This window comes from Cynara cardunculus (assembly GCF_001531365.2).
Source record: "Cynara cardunculus var. scolymus isolate 2C chromosome LG 10, CcrdV1, whole genome shotgun sequence".
Lineage (NCBI taxonomy): Eukaryota > Viridiplantae > Streptophyta > Magnoliopsida > Asterales > Asteraceae > Cynara > Cynara cardunculus.
Window position 1 is genome coordinate 17,737,952 of NC_037537.1, and position 20,397 is coordinate 17,758,348.

Consider the following 20,397-nt stretch of genomic DNA (forward strand, 5'->3'; position numbering starts at 1 on the left):
CTATGATACTGTTAGGCCAATAGTAAAAAGGCTATGACAACTTCTTCCTTTTTCCTATATTTGATGCTTCTCATTTGAAATTATATATATATATATATATATATATAGAGAGAGAGAGAGAGAGAGAGGGTACATATCAAATACAACCATGAAAAAAGTTACAAAATATAAAACCCAATCAATTAAGATATTTATTATGATGTGAATATTTATAAAAAATGATTAAAATTCATTAATTATGATTAAACACTTTATATCAAAAACAATCATATATTTATAAAACCCGATTTTTGTCACTAGATGTACAATTGATATTGGTTTATAATCTTTCTATAGAATTTAAACGAAAATGATAAAAATACCAAAATACCCCTTAGTTAACTACATCCATGAAAACAAATTAATACTTTGGGGGCACTAATGTAATTTTTTCCAAGAAATGGAAATAGCTAGTGTTGCAAGAAAGCACAAGAACCATTGGTGTGATTTACTCTTAAGATAATGTAGATAGTCATTTGACAATGTTTATTATATGAATACACACAGAGATAAGAACTATATATATTTATACAAGAGAATGAAACACCCAAGCATGGACATCTGTATAAAGATAATTAACACTTTAATTCCTGAAAAATGAAAACCGCATGAGGCCCGATTAAGGTAATCAATCACATAAACAACCACTCTACTCTTCGATGTATAGGTCAGGTTTGTGCACATCCCATCCTCCCCAGACCCCACCGCTACGTGGGGCATATTGGGTTTAGTTGGTATGGTTACATGATCTACGGACTCCAGTTTGCAAAATCTCTTTCCAAGTAGGGATCAAAGAAGAAAAGCATCATTGGTTAAATTGTAATTGACCATTGATTCCAATACAGTGTACATAATCATCCCTGCAACCAACAAAAATCCTGCCACCAATCATCACTGGTGAAGAGAATATACCTCCTTCAACATCTATCCTACCAAACTTTTGCACCGCATTTTGCTCTTTGTTGACTCGGAGTACGACTATACTTCCAGAACTGGTGCAAACACATACTAACCTGTTGCCAGAAATCAAGGTCAAAAGTAATCAAAACACGTTATAATCATCATATAAATGAACTCAACTCAAATTACCGGTCAGATATGAGTGAATGATCAGATGTCAACTGCAAATTTTCATCTACATAAGCAGATGAACTAATTGGATCCCCCAAATCGCATTTCCATACTAGATTTCCTTTCTCCTGCAGTCATCGTCATTATTCAAAGTATAAAATTGGGGAAATTTAACGAGGTTCAGTCCCAAACTAATGTTATGAAGAAAATAACAGTACTAAAAAGAGAGAGTCTATGAATGATGTATGCTTGTTGGTTAAATAATGGGTGGGTTATTAGCTAAATGACCTTCTGACAGGTTTCTAGGTATTCTTGTGTATGATGGAAGTGACATTATTCTGTTAAGCAGTGACATTTTCAAACCTGTCGAAAGGTCGTGGATTTATAGAAAAAACTTGGTAGAATGTCATTTAATAAAAGGGCCCTTAAAAAACAGTCAACTGAAGTTGGTACGACAATTTATTGTCATTAAATTCTTTTTCTTTTTTGAAGTAATCCGCAGAAGTCATTTTACCAGATTAAACGAATAGACACTTCCGTCTCTGGAGCATGCAACCACCTGTCAGATGAAACCATAGAAATATTTTTTAATAGCATTAACAATAAACCTACAACATCTTATATATAACTCTCAGGTACTACAAATATAGAATCGAACATGCACACGAACGCAATGTCATATGGACAATATCTAAATTTTGGATGAATACAGGAATAGGGTATAAACTATAATGGCATATAGAATGGCACAGGAAGGGAAAAGTTTACCTGGTTATACAGAACATGAGATAAGGATGATCCAGCAAATATTGGGCCTCCAGTTATTCCCTGAATTTCATAATTGACAACAGGAAAAATTGTAAGAAGCAAATATGTGTATAAAATGCTTTTTCCACCTCAGATATGTGACTTTAAAAATAGAGATGTATAGTTTACAGATAGAGGCAGTCATTAAAGAGGACACAAGAATGCGTAGAAACTTGTCATAAAACATATAATAAACACTAGAAGATTATGTATACGAGGTCATTTTGTTAAATGACCTTTTGACAGGCTTTTTTTAATAAATCCATGACCTTCTGACAGGTTTTAATTACAGAATAACGCCTCTACCATACACAAGAAAGCCTAGAAACTTGTCAGAAGGTGACAGATTTTTTGGGTAAATTGCAATAAAATGGAACCAAGTTTGAGTTCATTCATTTTTTGGGGAACCAACTTTGAAAACCTTCATTTTAGTGTCTTGAAACAAACTTTACAAGCAATCTAGGGTCTCAATGACCTCTTTAGCTTGTAACTGGTTACCTACAAGTGATTGGGCAATTTCTTTTACATAATGGATAGATACGTGGAAATTCAAATTCCATGTTAGTTTTTACTTAAATTAGAATATACATGGAAATTCAAATTTTTCCATGTGTATGTAAAACATGGAATCTGGGAGTATACAAGGAACTCAATTTCACAGCCTTTAAAATCAGAGTAATAATTGGATTATCCCAATACTCAGTTCGTGATACCCACGGCTAATAGGGTTGAATTTGTAATTTGGAAAGAGAATTTTACGCGATCCAATAGATTTATCCAGTTGTACATGATCAAGGAACCCTCGATTTCTAACAGAAGATAAAGTAACAAAGGGGTTTAGGGTCTGAAGAAAGTGCAGTGAATGAAAGTTTTGGAATTAGGAGGTTGAAGATGAATGGCCACACATGCGTTGTTGGTGTTAATCTAATTGACATGTGTCGGTTATGTGGCATTTTAAAGATAGATATATATAGACACATTATAAATATATATATATATATATATACACACATTCCATATGGAATAAACCTGTGCCAAATAAGTTTTTCCAGGTAAAAAAGTAGTTGAGACCCTAAATTGTTTCCAAAGTTTGCTTCCAAGTCCCAAAATCAATATTTTGAAAGTTTATATTCCCTAAAATAAGAATGAGCCCAAAGTTGGTTCTATTTTTATGCAACTTTCCCTTTTAAAAACACTTGTCAGGAGGTCATTTCCCAAGGTTCTCATTCTACTGAGGGAATATATCAACAACATCCTTCTAAAATTCCCAGGCTCATTATCTGGTATACAAACTAGTGTACAGCCTCTATATTATTGGTGTAATGCTGTATGTAATGAAAAAAGCAATTGAAGTCCTACTTCGAAGAGCGTCCTGCATATCATATTCCATTTTCCAAAAGCGTCCAGCCTAAAGAATACATTATATTAGCTGTAGTAGCACTTCTATGCTTCATATTAGATCTGTCAAGACCTAAACTCCCATCTGATGCGATATGTTTAGGGTTCTACCCTTAGAAATGAAACACGTTATTTTACCTTAATCTCTTCAAGGTATCATAGTTCAGTGTCAGAAGTTGGCTAGTTCATGCGAGGTTGGCCTAGCTGTGTCACAAGTTGTAACATCCCGTTCCCGGGGGTATCGTCCTTTGCCCTTAGTACAAGTGAATGAAAGAAACTTCATATCTTAAACTTCTATTTCATTATAATGCAACAGAAATGCAGAAATTTACATCTTATAATATTCTAACATCTTAGAATAGCAACACTTCGGCTTGTTCCTACTCCTTGATTCCTAAGATACATACATGAATACCTAAGCAAAAAGCTTAGTCGGTAGTTATGGTTTCATGATAAAACATTCTTTCCAAATGGTTAGAGTAATTCTTATAAACTTTCATGTATAAAAACATTTCTTTGAGATCTCATGATTACATGTTAAGTAAACCAACTTCTCACAGGTTCTTTAACCTCGGGTCCACATAAGGGCTGCCCAATAAGATCCGTTTGAAAGACGTACCTTCTTTCTATATCCCGTACGTTACATATTTAAATGGTTATACTTAACATGTATAAGAACTTTCATATACCACATGTGCATCATGACATAAAAGGTGTACTTTGCCACATAATCATAACATAACTTTTACAAGAAGATATGACAATACTCTTTCATGCATAAAGCATTTATATGTATATATAGCATGTATGTATCCCAGTAAATCTCCTAACGTACTCACCTTGATTAGGCCTAACTTTTCCCTTAATTCCTATCTTCAAGCTTGATTAGGTATAAAAAGAGATTTCTTATTTTTGGTATGGAACTAATGGTAGCACTTCAATCACTTTTTATAGGTAAATTCATTGCATTAGCTACTTGTTCTTCTTGCTCCCAAAATTGTACTCTTATGATAGTTTAACACCTCATTTTTTAGGATAAGAGAATCTTGACACCTCATACTTAATATAAAGAAATCTTGATACCTCATGCTTCTAGCTCTTGTTTGTCATCATGAATTTTGCCAACACATGCTTCTAGCCTTGCCAACTCATAACTAGCTTGCTTTGTCATGAGATTTTTGTGGCACATGTTGTTTGTTTATAAGTAGCTTTGTAAGCTACTTGTCTTATAAATATGATAGTTAATAAATGCTACAGCTGTTGGACTCTTTTAAGAATACTTGATTTACTTACAAAATCTTGTATTTAAGGCTTACACTCTGAAATTTAGCAATTAAAGATACTAGGATGTTACACAAGGAGACACTGGGCTGGTGCTTGCTAGACAACCCAACAAATATTCCCCAATAAAATCCCCTTAGTTTTCTAAAATTATCTAGGTACATAAAGAGATTCCTAGAGAACATTCTAGGTTACTCCTTACGTATTTAGACTACTCTTTGGCAGAGACTCCCATACAAAGGGGCGATCCTCTTCATCCACAAGACCACAACCATCCAACAATTAGTGAACATCTAATATACTCTCTACAGTTCTCTTATAGTTCTTGTATGGATTCTCCCACCAGGTTTCTTAATTGAGAAATTTAGACCAACTTAAATCTCACAAGGCGATCCAAGTGCCACGGTCACATTGTTCATGCAAGATCACTAACCACGTGACATAAGGCAACAGTAATGAGGAAAAGGAAGGAGTTCTTGCTTTCAAATTATAGAAAACTCCAAAAAGATCTACTCCGTACTCAAGTGCTTTTATTTTCATTCATCTTCCCAACCAGTTATTAAAATAAAAAAAGGCGCAGCAGTTGACTGGACATCTAGGTTAAAGCACTGGCTCGCTTGTTCCGGCGCGAGAATCCCCGGATTTTTCAAAATGGAAAATAAAAAATGAATAAATAGGAGTTAATATCGTTCCAATTGCCACAAATCTAGCCTAACTGTATTATAACCCTTGCTGCAATATGACAATTCCTCCAGCTGTGCTACAACTGCACACCATAACCATCTATCCTCCATCAAGGCTGTGCCACTGCCACTTGACCTATCCTTGCAAATCACCACTTCTTTCTGAGACTTCATGGGCTCCGCTGTCTCTAGTTCAGCATTCTCTAGCTTCAACTGGAATAAGTACACTAGCAGGCCATCTAAGCTTTGCCTCCTGCTGGAGTATCTGTTTAGAGGATTTTCTGGCCCTTGTACCAGCTCTCCGGCGAAGGCCACATCCCCTAGAATTACCGTACGATCTTGTAAAAGCCTGACACATTGTCTAAATTCTGCGCATAAATTTTCTTCACTCTACTATTCTTATTGTTCAGTATCTATCACACTTTTGCATCTGGATATTTATTTTGTATGGACCATGCCCAATATCAAAGTCGAAGGAGTTCTCAACAGATCACTCTGTAATTCCTGAATGTTCAAAGACTATTTTCTGGTTCTGTGAAATTTACAGGGTTTTCTATCATTTTTCGAAAATTAGCTAGCAAGTATCGTCGCGTTGCATAACTTTAGAGGATTCCGGTATAAATTCATTACAGTTCTCAGACTTCGTCCCACTATTGTCCATTGGTCCTACATGCCTAAAAACTAGCACTTAGTCAGCATCACCATTGAAAAGGTTGGAGTTACGACAAGAATAAATTACCTTTCAGTTTCTCATAAGTGGTCTTCATGCAATTTGTGCTTGCAAAAAACAAAGTCGAATAGCCATCAACATCTCATCTCTACTGATTAAGGTTTGATTAACCGCAAAAGGTCTTAATGTGATTTTGTGCTTGCAATAAGCGATTTTTTCATTCAATTGCTGCAATTATCTACTTAATAGAATGTCAGTTTTTTGTGGTTGATGGTGTTATCCCATTATACAGATAAACCATATTGTACCCATCTCTTCTTCTGTTATATAACATTTCACTAGATCGCATATAAATATCCACTAGTAATATGAATCATCCTCGTAAAAGAGAACATATGAAGATTCCAGAGAGGATGAATCTTACCCTCCAAACAATGGATCCAGTTGCATCAACAGCCACAATATGTCCATTCACCAAGCAACAAATGACTGCAAAAGTCAAGATATATTATTGATGCTTTATCAACAGACAAGGACTCTAGGACATGCATGAATAATCCATTTTACAATCATTCAAAAATTTGGTATGAAGAGAAGCAAATCAAATATAAATCAGACTGAACCATTGGGAATAAACTGCTCTGATAATAAAGAATTCTGGCTCAACGAAAATTAGAGAAGCAACTTCTTCACGGTTGTTAAGACTGGAGAACAGATAGAGGGCATGTTCATGAATTCTTTAAATGGGGTTCGGGTTGGTTATCTTTGTAGCTGTTGGGCATGATTAATATATATGCTCCAACTTGGGTTGGGGGGGGGGGTTAGATAAATGTAGATTATTTGTGTTCTTTCTAGTTTACTTTAGAGAGTTTCCAGAAGTAGCTACCTAGTAGTAATATATGACATTGTACATTTCTTCTCATTTGGTAATACAGAAAAATTGGTTTACCTTCTGTACAATTTGTATTTCAAACTTCCTACAGATGATGCAGATAAGAAGTTAAATAAGAAGAGAAAACTGCAGATACCATTTCCATTAATGTGATCAATTGAGAGAGAACCAAATATGGGTGCTCCCAGGTCTTGCAACCATAACACACTGAATGGCACATCCTGCATGAAAAAGATAAATAACCCATCAAGTAGCTTATGAACTAAATGATACCAGGTCCCTTCTGGTGAATGTTGGGATGAAGTATACAATCGAAATAGAAATAAAATTCCATATTTGTTTCAAGGACTGTTAAGACTTAACAGCAGGAGAAAAGCCCCACTTGACTTCACATACGATGCAAACCAACAATTGTGATTCTATATTGAAGAGAAGTGAGCATTCGGATCTCACTAACTGCCAATCTTCCACTAAAGAGAGAAAACAAAACATACATCTCCTAAACCCTAAACCCACATCCTCTATAGAATTAGAGTAGAGTTTGATGACACATTTGAAGAACCTGCATCTGAAGGATGAACTGAAATTCAGAACCTCAGATGGCTTCATTATGATTATACATGTGAACAAAATTAGTAAAAAGACAGTTGTATAACCTGACTGAAATTCTCTTCGATAGCTACATTATGAATTATATTTCGCACGAAAATTTATTAGAAGATAAAAAAATAGTAAAGAAAATGAAGTTCACACTTGGATTGCACCACCTGCCTGGGGTTGGAAATATGAACCTAGCCCCTCATACAGAGACTGTTTTCATATTTCTTTATACAGAAAAATTAGTCAGTGGATCGCTGTTTTCAACCATACACTAATTAATAACTAGAAGGAAAAAAGAAACATGTCATTACCTAATCTCATCAGAGACATCTATAAAAGAGATGTGTTCATGGAAGATGCTTGGTAGGTAAATGTTCATTTCAACCTACTTACTTTCTCAGAAAAACGTATCTTAGAATGTGACTGGTGATACAGGGTACAACCGTACGAGGTTATCCAGCTGAAGTTACCATGAAACAGAAAAGACAATTTTTGGGGCTCTTTGTTCTTTTTTTCTATTAAAACCTGTCTGGAATAAGATTCTCTTAACGTGAACAGCAGATACATGATGGCTTATCCAATTTAGCCATTTCCAGTAAGCGAAAAACAAACACGAAGCATATCAGCCATTAAGCTGATGAAGCAAAAAACAGACCGTTACAGCTATCTAATAATAAATTGGAGTGTCTCTGGCAGACAAATAATAGCTTAGCAGTAGCTCGAGGCAGCAACAGACAGCTAAAACATTCAGGAGAGAAGTTAAGCCTGAGCAACTCAAATTGGTGCTACAATCAATGAATGGACATGGTACATATCATAGCTAATTTAACATAAAATAGACAAGTGCATGTTAAATGGAGTGAAAGTGACGATCCTTGCATCAAGTATGGAGCATATCTACTTATGTGATGTAGTTCGCTACAGATCAGATTACAATTTTGTTCAACTTCTATTGCAAGTTGAAATCTGAATCACGTTCCACAGTATCCTCCTAAGAATGCACACACATTCTCAGGTCACATATTAGACATCCTTGTTTCACAGTCACAAATTTTCGTTTATTCCTAAATTTGGAGTTCTGTTAGGCTTAAATTGATCGAATATACATTCTCCCATTATTATGTTGGCCTAACACTGGCCAAAGTGCATTTTCCTCAGGTAGAAAGAGTATGCAACTAATCGAGTTTTTGACGGGTATGCACGCACAAAGGACCATGTAACATAGCAAAATCAATTTTGAATGGTGCCTATACCTTTAAAGATAATGCGGTCATGCAGCCATTAGTTGATGCCAAATAAAGCGTTTCATCAACCTACAAAATCAATAAAAGAAACAAAGTTATATGTAATATAAGCAAGTAATTAAGGATGTGCAGAAGTAGAATGGGAACAGTTGCATTACAAGATTAAAGAAATGAAGGACAACTTTGCATATGGAACAGACAAGTTGATACAACATGTGATTAACCAAATTCACCTCATTGATTGCAGGTGACCCATATATACTCCCACCACAATGTAGCTTATAGACACAACAGCGACTTTGATAATCAAGGGCATAGAGATTATGGTCATAAGATCCACACCTGTACATCGTAGAATATAAATAGTTTAGAAGTTTAGAAAAGAATATTCATCCAATAGGGGAAAACTTGGTGTCAATTCAACCAGGAAGAAGCAAATTTTTGTTATTACTAATCAAATCTCTTAATTTCTAGACCTGACCTCCATGACCTTCAGTTGAATTCTTGGAGATGTTGGAACTAATCAAATTCTGCAGTTTCTAGACATGAATTACTAAAGCTGGACCGAAGTGAAGATTGAACCCAAAACAGCTTTATTTGCACTGCAGGTGCTTGCAAATGCAGTTTGGTTTGGTTTGAATGGAATAAACTTCATGGTGTTTAATGCTTAAGGTGGTTATAAGTCAGTAAGGAGTAAAGACTTCTTCCTCAAAAAAGGTTGGTAGAGTTGGATCATTACTTATGTGAAAATCCCCATTGTCTTTTTGTTGCAAAGAATAATGATTGGCTTTAGTTATCAACACTCTCTAAAGGCAAGTCTTTGTTTCTATGGTGGGGACATATGGTTACTAAACTGCCGATATCACCTTTGTGCTTGCAAGGGTAAGGCTACAGAGAAAAACCAGTACACTTAAGCGCTCCATAACCCATACACTATTGAATCAATGCATTATAAAATAATAGGGTCTGCAAAAGTGAACCTTACCAGACCAGATGTCTCTGCTTGTCTACCACCGGTTGTGACTTTACCTTCAAAAGACATTTAGAATGATTTGTTAAACAATTCTTGGGGCTAGACACTAGAATGAACACCCAACATAAATAACTGCAATAACTTTTATATACAGCCCGATGCAGCAGATAGAAAATCACATAATTACAAGGAAAAAAAAAGGAAGCACACTTACAAGGTTCAGCACAGTACTACCTAAGTTCAACAGAGAACAATTATTTCATTAATTGAGAGGATAAAGTGCAAACTCTTTCTTACTCCTATAACCAAACTGATTCCTCTATTCACCCAGAATAATACAATGTATACCTACCTTGAATATCCTAGTAAGGAAACCTCTCTTCTCTCTCTATTGCTCTCTTCTGCAGCATATTGCCACACATTGGCAAGTCAACACTCACATGGTTGCCCTTTGCAACTGTGCTTTAGCTTGTGCACTAAAGTAAAAATAACTGCAATAACTTTTGTAACTGTCTCTCACATGTCAAAATTTAATAAAACAATTATTTAAATAAAAAAGTAAAAGAAATAGTACTGCCGATAAAATAAAATGATAAACTAATTGAAATGATTACACAAATGTACACATAACATATTATGTGAAGTGCTTGTTGCTTGAATATATACCTCGCCACCTGTCTGGAAAGTCCAGCTGATGCTTCCATTCAACGAATTGAGAAAATATATGTTCCCTTTGTAACACCCAACTACAACCTAAAATCTAACTGCCCTTGTCAAAATACATATATATAATGAAAGCAAGGTTTTCAAAAGCGGAATCGGAACTCGAGGCGTTTTCCTTCCACGCCCTGAGGCGTAAGCCTCAAGGCGGTCCGAGGCGCAAGCCTCGAGGCATAAAACAAATAAAATTCATATATATTAATAGTAAGCAGAACATAATTCCATACCAAACTTTAAATGTCATAGATTCATAAAATCACTAGTTATAAGTCTAAAAACATATCAATCTACAACTTAATAGTTCCCGGTAGCATGATCAAGTTTGCCTTTAAGATGAATATCTTCTTGAGAGAATATCTTCTTGAGAGAGAAAAAGGTAAGAAATGGAGAAGAAAAAAATGGATGGAGAAGAAAATCTGAGAAGAAAGTAGGAGAAGAAGACGAAAGTAGGATTAGGAAATGAAAGGTAACTTTTGTTTTTGATTGATAAGATAAAAGTACGTCCTATAAAAGGCTTCTTTGTACTTTTATATTATAAAAGTGCAATCGAGTGATTGACTTCACTTAGAAAAACTTTAAGTAATTTTTTTATTCTCACCTCATCCGGTACCTATTTTTCAACGAATCAAGGCAGCAGCAAACTGAGGCATGCACCTCAGAAACGCCTCAAGGCACAGCATCGCAATTGAGGCTTAAGCCTCGTCCAGAGACCATGAGGTGCCGCCTCATGAGCGGTTTTGGACCGCCTTGCCTCAAGGCGTACGCCTGAAACGATTTTGAAAACCATGAAAAAAAGAATATATGATATTGCTGAAGTATAAGTCGACCTCAGAAAAGTCTCCCAAAATTGCAGCTGAGCTCTCTACTCTTCCTTCTAATTGTACCTGCCACTGGACAAAACCACTGTACAACTCGTGATTAAACGAATCAATAAAAAGCAGCTTATTTTTATGAGCAAACAAGTATTTTGGATACTAATATTTAATTAACCACAGCCAACCAAAAGTATAACAATTCGCAGCACTGTGATAACCACTCAAGCCTAAAAAACTAGAACAATGAACAGATTTTTGTTTAATAAAGGTTTATAATGTAACATAAAGCTCATGCTCTACAAAGGTCACTAGACTGGAATAAAACCTAAGAGGTATTACAAGAAACAATGTGAAGGATGGGCCTGTAATGCAATATGAACAATTTTCTGATGTCCATGCTTCCAACTTCAAGATTCTGTTGGTTAAAGAAATGGTGATCCTCTTGACAACCAAAAGCATAGTCTATCTAACGCCTCTTTTGCACATTATATTCTATAGGATTGAGCAATCACACAATCATCTACTACTTCTAAATAAGGTACTGGATGTAACGATTGAGGAAATAAACACTTGCCTTGGGGCTTTCATGCAAATAAATTTCTGTGAGTGAGATCCAATGTATACGTAGATATCCTTTTCTCTCACTACAATGAGTGGTGATGCATCAACGCAAGACTCCATGTGAACTTTCCACAGTTCTCTCATAGAAGTTTTTTTGTCACCAAGAGTTTCATGGAACAATGTTGCTTGAAATGATCTATTGATGTCAAGCTTCTCCCCGAACATTACTTTGTTACAACGACTAAAGGCACAAGATGTGTGCTTTGAGATGGAGTCCCAAGTATTGCCATCCCCAGTTGCAATATTATCAACATTCAGATCATCATCCATCCTGATAACCTTGCTAGGATAATACTCAGCATCAGATTCACCAAGTTTGCGAGATAACCTACCATGTAGCTTCTTTGTTTTCAGATCAGAAACTTCAGATAAGATAGGAAGTGGTCGGCTCGCTCCCAACACTTCCATATCCACTCTAGAGTGAACACTTCTTTTACGATCATGATTCTGCTGTCCTTGATCCAGGAGAGCTATTACCAGCTTCAATGGACTAGGAAAAGCATACAACAATTTCATGTTGATTCCTAATTTATGAGAAGTGTGAGCTGCTGAAAAAGAATCACCACCCATCACGAAAAAATCATCATCGTCACTCACCTTTTCAACCACCAATGCATCACAGAAGGCCTGCATAAGCACACATAAACACTAACTGCTGTGAAAAAAAATTATATTAGTCTGATCATAAGAAATCACAAAGTTCCATAAGTTCATATATTTACATATATACCCCGTCCTTGCCAAAGTAACTAAGGGTCCACATTTCTATGTTAAATTGTCCCAAAATAAGTGTCTACTTTCCAATTCCACCGTTAATTATGAGATGGAGAACTCCCCCCATTTTTAAGGGTAAAATTGTCAATTAATTAATTAAAAGTGTAATTATTAAACATTTCCAAAACTGTGTGCCTTTTTCCATTTTGGACATTTATGTTGGGATGGAGGGAGATATATCTATATACACTAAATCCAATTGTTCTATAAAAGCTTAAAGTTTATACAAGCGTTATTATAAACTATGTAAATACGAAGTTATGAACTTCCGTGAGTTAATACACTGTCCATCTGAAATATGCTACAAGACCAAATGCAGAATAGAAACATCAGCATAAATGAACAACAAATTTGATGAACCAAAGAGTCGTTGGCCGAAAGGTATCCGAGTTGTAGAGCCCAGCCTCCCAGAAGGTCAAGGGTTAAAACCTCACCAAAGGTGAGTGTGTGTGTGAGTATTTGTCGTATAAAGATACCATATACTTCAAAAAGAAATTGAGCATATAAGGTTAACCTTTGAACTAAAATGTATGATATACCCTGAGACAAGCAATATTATTCTAAATGAGTAAAACATAAAATATTGTTCTGTGGTATAAGAGACATATAGAAAAATGCACAAGGCCCATTTATTCCATCTTCCATTTTGGACCAAGTAAATTCATCACTATGAAAACTAAAACACAACCAAAGAAGGAATGAAAACATTACTACTGTGAATCCTTACAATTGTTAAGTATCAAATGCAGAACAAATACCATTTTTTCAGGAAGGATGAAAGTGATGAATTTACAATGTTATTCAACGTTGCCTTTCTTTCCTATTTTTCTTCTTAGTTTGCTCAGCCAATATATTTTTGTTATTTACATCGACATCAAGGGGCTTTGAGAAGCGGTTCAAATTGAGACCTCAGACTTGGACAAAAATATTAGCATTCAAACTGCAGTATAGAATTCCTGGGATTGTTAAATTTACAAAATTCAGCATGAGTATTAGAAACAAATACAGTAATCATAATAAAGGCTGAGATATCATAAAACGTGTCACATGGTAACAGATTTTTGTTTTGGAAATTGTGGGGGTGGGGAGGGGGGAGCCAGAAGCATTTGGGTAAGTTGTAGAGAGGATAAAGGTAAACCTCTTTTATCATTTGCAAGAGATTGCTATCAGGAATCTCATTAATTTCACTGCAGATCTCTGACATGGAACACCTTGAACTGGGCAACAATGTGTAATCTACCTTCCCAGATGAAGACATCGGTATTGATTCAATGAAGAAGAAACGGCTTGGGATCATTGCCAATGGAAGTTTGTCAACCATCCAACCTCGAAGAGAATATCTCAAACTTCTAACACAATCAAGCCCTTGTTTTGTAACTATATATGCTTCAAGATATGCAACTTCTCCTTCAGCATTGTTGAATATCACAGCAGCATCACCAACATCTTCATGTGTTCTTATTGTATTTTCAATCTCCTCCAACGCAATTCGCTGACCATTCACCTTTATAGTTCGATCATTTCTCCCTAGAAAAATCAAGTCACCACCAGGAAGTTGTTTGGCAAAATCACCGGTTTTAAAGTAAAGTAGGCTTTCTTTTTCATCGGCAGAACAACAAAAAGTAGATCCTGGAAGCACCTTTACATCATTGAGAGGCATAATATCATGATCGAAGTATCCTGTCGCAATACAGAATCCGGAAACATATATTTCTCCATAGTTAGGTGCGTCTTCTCCAACAAGATCTACCTTACAGTTGGGAATAGGTACTCCTATTGGAACAGTACTAAGTACCTCAGCCTCCAAAAGTGACGATAGCCTTTTGCAGTCAAAATATGTACAATCACCAGAAACCTTAGATTGAAAGTTAAATACATTAGGAAGAGTAAGAAGTAAATACACAAATGCACACATGCTTGATCAGCCATATCTATATAGTTATACAATTTGTGGCCATGACTATTACAACAACACTTTCACTTATTATAACAAATGATAAATAAGCTACCAGATATATCCTCACGAGCTAGGGTGCAAAGTAAAAGCATATTCAATAAAGCAACTGGAATTGCACAAACTATGCATCCAAAGGTCAAAGCGGTATATATAATTTGATTTTTGTAGGATAAAATCTTCTACTCACCTCTGTACTGCCATATAAATTCAAGATCGCAGTGTTGGGCAATAACTTTGCAAGAGAATTCCATAAGGATAAATGCAGGATTTCTCCACTCAATACTAACAATTTTAAAGAGCTCTGAATCTTCGTACTAAATGAACTTTGAAGAGTTGGAAAAAGCATCCTCATCAGTGATGGTACAGCAACAAGCCTATTGATAGAATAGTCCTGCCAATGATTTGCAAATACAACATTTAGTTAAATAAAACCAGCTTCTTACCGATGCAGAACTTGGGTATGATCTCTTCAAGCAGAAAACACAGCCATGATTACACAAAACCCAAAAAAATTAAGTATTTTTAGAATTTGAATATATTCCCTTCAAAAAAAGATTTCTTATCAACGATAAATTTGGTAATTTACCCAATTGGCTTGTTAGATACATGATTATTGTTTACAGAGAGATCTAAAGCATGAGTAAATGTACATTCTAAACAGATAATTCAAAACAAAATACATTTTTGTAGCAGGTAATCAAAATGTTAGGAGGCTAACATACTATTACATGAGAATAACAATGTCATTGATATAAGAATATTGCCTATAAGTGCCAATAAAATGAACTTCCAAGTAATTAAGAGAAAAAGGATAAGAATGGAGAATGGAGAATGGAGGCAGAAGAAACATGGAATTATTATTTGCTGAATTCCAAATTTTAATTTCCTTAACGTACTTATTTAATTCATCCTACATCACTTGAACAAAAAAATAATTTAAATAGTAGAGAATGGATGGCGCAGAAACATAGAAAGAGAGTTATCATCTGCTGAATTTCAGATTTTGCTTTTCATAATGTATGGATTTAATTCATCCTACGCCACTAGAATTATAAAAAAAAAAATCTTACAAACTATATAATCTTAAATTTTGAAATTCTTACAAATAAAAGTATCACTGAAACACTGGGTGGTAAACATGATAATACAACTTTAAAACCCAATAAATTTTTTAAAAGCATATTTCAAATTCACATTCAATCATCAAACCATCCAAGAGGGATTTGAATTAAGAAAAAAAATTAGAATTAAAAATACAAGGCAGGCAAAATGATGATATATTGCTATTGCAATTGCAATTGAGATGAAGCTTGATAGAGGATGCAAGAGTAATTACTAAATGAAGTAACATGAAGAACAAACTTTCAAGGGAGATTGACTTACTGAATACGTAAGGAGAATTACACATACACACATGTATATATTTCAGAAAATACCACGTTGATTGCAGTGTTCTCTCATCTAGCAAGTTTTCGAGCTACAAGAGCCTACTTGCCCATTTTATAGTTTCAAATTATAAAATGGTACTGAATTTGGTTCACAAGATTCGGCTGTTTTTTCACCAATGAATGATATATTAGGTGTTTGACTAATAATAGTCAAACACTTTTGTTAAACTTTGTTAAACTATATCTCCAGACTCCAGTCAAGTGTTGCTATTCTTATGAGTGAGGATAGTAGATGAAAGGTAAATGCATAGAGCAGCTCTTTCCAAGCAAACGTTCCTAGTCCCTCTCTCATCCTCACTCGCACTGCGAGAATAACTTATCACCCAAACTTTAAGCAGATGTGAGGTAAGTACAATCCGAGGCATCACAACAATATTTAAGAACATGTATGCAGATACACGTGAAAGACAACCTGAATAGCTTATAAGGATTACTTTGGTTAGTAGCATTCTCTTATCTACTTTTGTGCTCGAGAGCTAGAAGATGCTTAAAGCACTGGTAAATCAAAATGATTGAGGGCCATCTAAGGCAATGAATGTACCTGCAAACAGGGAAAATGGAATTGCTTCAGGCACTGCTGCCAGAAAGGCGTCGACTGCTTTGCACAATTTGTTCATTTCAATTGGGCTGAATTTATCAACTTTTGTGTTAATGTACCTGTAAATACTTGGTGATGGAAAGTATATTTTCTTTTAGCACATTGAAAGGAGGAACAACCAAGGTACAAGTGGTAAGTAGACCTCCAAGAATTTCTTGCAGATGATCAATAAAACCCACAGATGTTTTGAACAGCAAAGTTTCCTCACCACATAAGGGATACATGTCTTGCATCCACATGAAGCGGTTTAGAAGACCTGAAAGATGCAAAGTCCACAAGGAAATGAGAACTTACAAGGTAAACAATAAGACATGAACGTGCACCTATAAATCAAGGAAAAAGAACTACCAAATAAAGCAGATAAATAATAAGATATAAACGATAACATCTGTGTATACAAACTGTGCTTCACGAGTTACACAATAACTTATTATAGTCCGCTTCCAACCACTAAAGACTTCTAACAATTTCAACATAGTTTTAGATGGTAAGATTGAGGTATGATGGTGTTTCCTAAAGAATTGCACAAAAGTGTTCAATAAAATCTAGTTGGCAGTAGTAGCCACACATTGTTGCAAGATAGTGACGTCAAATAAAGTCATCTCCGAAGCAAAAGAACTAGCATGTGATTAAACATAACATTTAAACGGCATTATCTTTCCAGAAAAATACAATCATTGTGACCCCTTCGAAAATCTCTTAAACTACTATTCTCACACTCAACTATTCACTTAATTTAATGGAGAAGTGTTAAACTACTAATAGCCCATACCCTAACAGTATACTGACACTGTGAGGGTTACTTTAATGAAGTTTACCTATACACCATGTTACTGTCAATATTGAATAGAAATTTTTGCATATCATTTATTAGCTGACAAAGGAGAAAAGGCAGTGAGCTCCATTATCCTGTGAGAAATAGATTATGAAGCCCAAGAATGTAACAACTATTATTGCAAATTGTACGATGTTTTTTTAACTCCTTTTTCTGAAGAAAAGGAGATATGTCATGCTTGTCCTCATTCTACTTGCCATTACACCAATGATTTCGAAAATGCCACATATCTTCTTTAGATGTTTAAAAGGTTACCACAGTACAGTATTGAAGTTAGTCTTACTCTCACAATTCAAGCAACATACATAATGGCAAAAGCATTCAATTAATATATATTTAAATTTTTCCCACCTTGTTCAGTACCACAAACACCTTTAGGTTTTCCAGTTGATCCAGAGGTGTACATCAAGTAACAGAACGGTCTCAACTTCTTGTTTCCACATGGATATGCCATGTTCGCACATGGGGAAGCGGTGTGCTTCTTAAGGTTTGTTTTCGTGGAAATTATTAGAACGGGACAACCACTACCATCAACAAGCCAATGATATTTGTCTATATAGTGACTGTAGTTTCCATCAAACGAAGTAGAACCACAAAGAATAAGGTTGGCAGTTGAAGAAGAAACAACAGACAATACTCTTTCTTTTGGCCATGAAGGGTCTAGTGGCATGAAAGCCTCCCCACATCTCAGAACAGAAAGAACAGATATAATATATTCTACAGAAGGAACCATGTATATCCCCACAATTCTTGGGGTATTCGCAGACTGATCCGTATGCCGCAGATCTGAAGAAAAAAAAACAGTTGTGAATTAAGGATCAAGCCAACAGTAAACCAACATAATTCATTGTGTACCAAAGGGTCATTGGCCCAGTGGTAGACGGGCTACTGGTAGATTGCAGCCTCCCAGGGGGTCAAGGGTCAAACCTCACCAAAAGTGAGGGGTGTGCATGATTATTTATTATATATAAGTATTATATGCTTCCAAAAAAAGTCCATATGTATCATTCAAATTCGGAGATATGTTCCTACTTCAAGGAACCAACTTATGAGATCCTAGAAGTACCACACCTACAGTATACCATCATAATCCAACACATACGCCTCGGGTGAATCCAAGTGGTACTCCGGAGATACCAAGTAGCTCCCTGATCTTTTCAAGGTAAGGGCGGTAGCCTGGTTCTTATAAAACATATGGTATTGGTAGCTGTAGTTTGCCAGTTAGAAGTTTGCACGTTAAATTATTGCATTTACATTAAAATTTGTTGTTAAGAATTTCCATATAGTATGTTCAGTACTATTTTTTTATTTAAGATTTAGATGATTTTACGTTGTTCCTTTTATATCCAACAAGTACCATATCTACCCGTATATCGAATTGAACATTTCAGCTACAACATCCAACGCAGGAACAAAACTCAATCACGTTAACTTTCTTCTATGGTCGATCTTAGATATTTATTTCACTTTTTTGTGATACCAGTGACTTAATATGTGCTACTTTATAAAACTATACTGTTTTCGTGTTAAGAAGATAGTTACATATATGATGTATCAACAATGTAGCAATTGTAATTGCCGAAGAAAGGTTTTCAATTGAATAATGAATAATAAATTCATCAACTAGTGATACCTGCTGATATTTCGATGATTATATTTACTATTTAGAGATGAAATGTGTCTTTGAGAAAGATTTCACCAAATTCGCTACAGACACATGAATGGACTTATGAAATATTTACCTGGAGATGGTTTGATAAGAGAAGGATCAACTCCACCGTCAAGGATGAACCGTAGACGACGGCTAAGTGTATCTACCGCTTCTAGAATCTCCGAATAAGTAAAACATACGTCTCCTTCGTACACCGGAGGATGATCTGAAGACGGTGACGCCTCAATAAACTGGTCGATTCCTGTGGCGAATTTAGTACGGTCACCACGGTGGCGTGGGGAAGCATGAATAACTGCGATTTTGTTAGGGTTTTTGGAAGCTGATTTGCAGAATTCGTGTGAAATACAACAGCTGCGAAGAGAAGAGGGATTCTTCTGGTTCATGTCTTCACTGAGAGAGGAGAAGCCCGCGAACTCGAATGGTATTTGGGACTCTTCAACCCTCTTTTGATGGGTCCCAAAATCAAAATAATAATAATAAGCATTTTCGTATAGTGTTTGAAATTGCTTAAAAGCTGTTTTTTAACTTATTTTAATTTAGTATCGTTGTTTTTTTGGTATTTAGATAAGAAAAAAATTGTTTATATCGGTGTCAAATCGATAATAAGTTATTTTTGATAAGTTCATCTTTTCTGACTTACGAAAAACTGTTTATTACCAGTTTACAATTTTAACCTTATTTTATTTAACTTCGATTTGATATTATATAAGTTAATAAGCACTTTTATAAAAAAAATATAAATTATTTTAAATAAGCAATCTCAAACCCATGAAGTCGAAAAAAACTTCCATTAATTCAGTTAAATTCAATCTTTTTTATTTTTATTGTATTAAATAATTTAAAATTATTATTAATTGATATTAAGAGTATTTGTACAATAGAGTGTTTCGTTTTATATTTTAGGTTTATTAATGTTATAATGCGATTTTATGTGTGTTTGAGAAAAAAAAAATTATTTTTAAATGAAATATAAATTTAAAGATATCATAAATTTTTGATAAAAATAAGCGATATTTAGGGATGGTGATTTGTCCAGACCCGGTGGGGAACCCGGTTCATCCGACCCGAACGGGGACGGGGATTCCCCGCTAAAACGGGTCCCGGGGCCGGGGCCGGGGACGGAGAATGTTACTCAAAACGGGGCCGGAGTCGGGGCTAGGGATCCCCGGTATAATCAAACTAAGCATACTTTTGACCGGGTTTACCGGGTTTTGACCGGGTTTACCGAGTTTTGATCGGGGATTGCTAGAATTTGACCGGGGATGAGATGATAATCCCCGTACCCGCCGGGGACCGGGA

At 35.4% G+C, this 20,397-nt stretch overlaps 1 protein-coding gene across 7 annotated transcripts; it reads right to left on the bottom strand.

Annotated features, from left to right (window-relative positions):
* Positions 1-635: 635 nt before the first annotated feature.
* On the bottom strand, positions 636-19,500 carry LOC112519022 (putative acyl-activating enzyme 19). Of its 7 annotated transcripts, XM_025126918.1 has the most exons (18): positions 19,169-19,500; positions 17,778-18,212; positions 16,800-16,847; positions 16,651-16,682; positions 14,733-14,936; positions 13,727-14,443; positions 11,768-12,441; positions 11,206-11,281; positions 10,325-10,411; positions 9,671-9,714; positions 8,844-9,027; positions 8,695-8,754; positions 6,978-7,062; positions 6,374-6,438; positions 1,879-1,938; positions 1,625-1,669; positions 1,129-1,238; positions 636-1,052 (listed from the first exon to the last, which is right to left on the bottom strand). In XM_025126918.1, exons 1-18 carry the CDS (start codon positions 19,479-19,481, stop codon positions 845-847), a joined length of 3,447 nt encoding a protein of 1,148 aa, XP_024982686.1. In that variant the 5' UTR covers positions 19,482-19,500; the 3' UTR covers positions 636-844. The 7 variants fall into 7 exon arrangements, with proteins under 7 accessions (XP_024982686.1, XP_024982685.1, XP_024982684.1 ...); XM_025126917.1 differs by having other exon boundaries at positions 8,919-9,027; positions 16,651-16,847; XM_025126916.1 differs by having other exon boundaries at positions 16,651-16,847.
* Between the last annotated feature and the right edge of the window lie 897 nt (positions 19,501-20,397).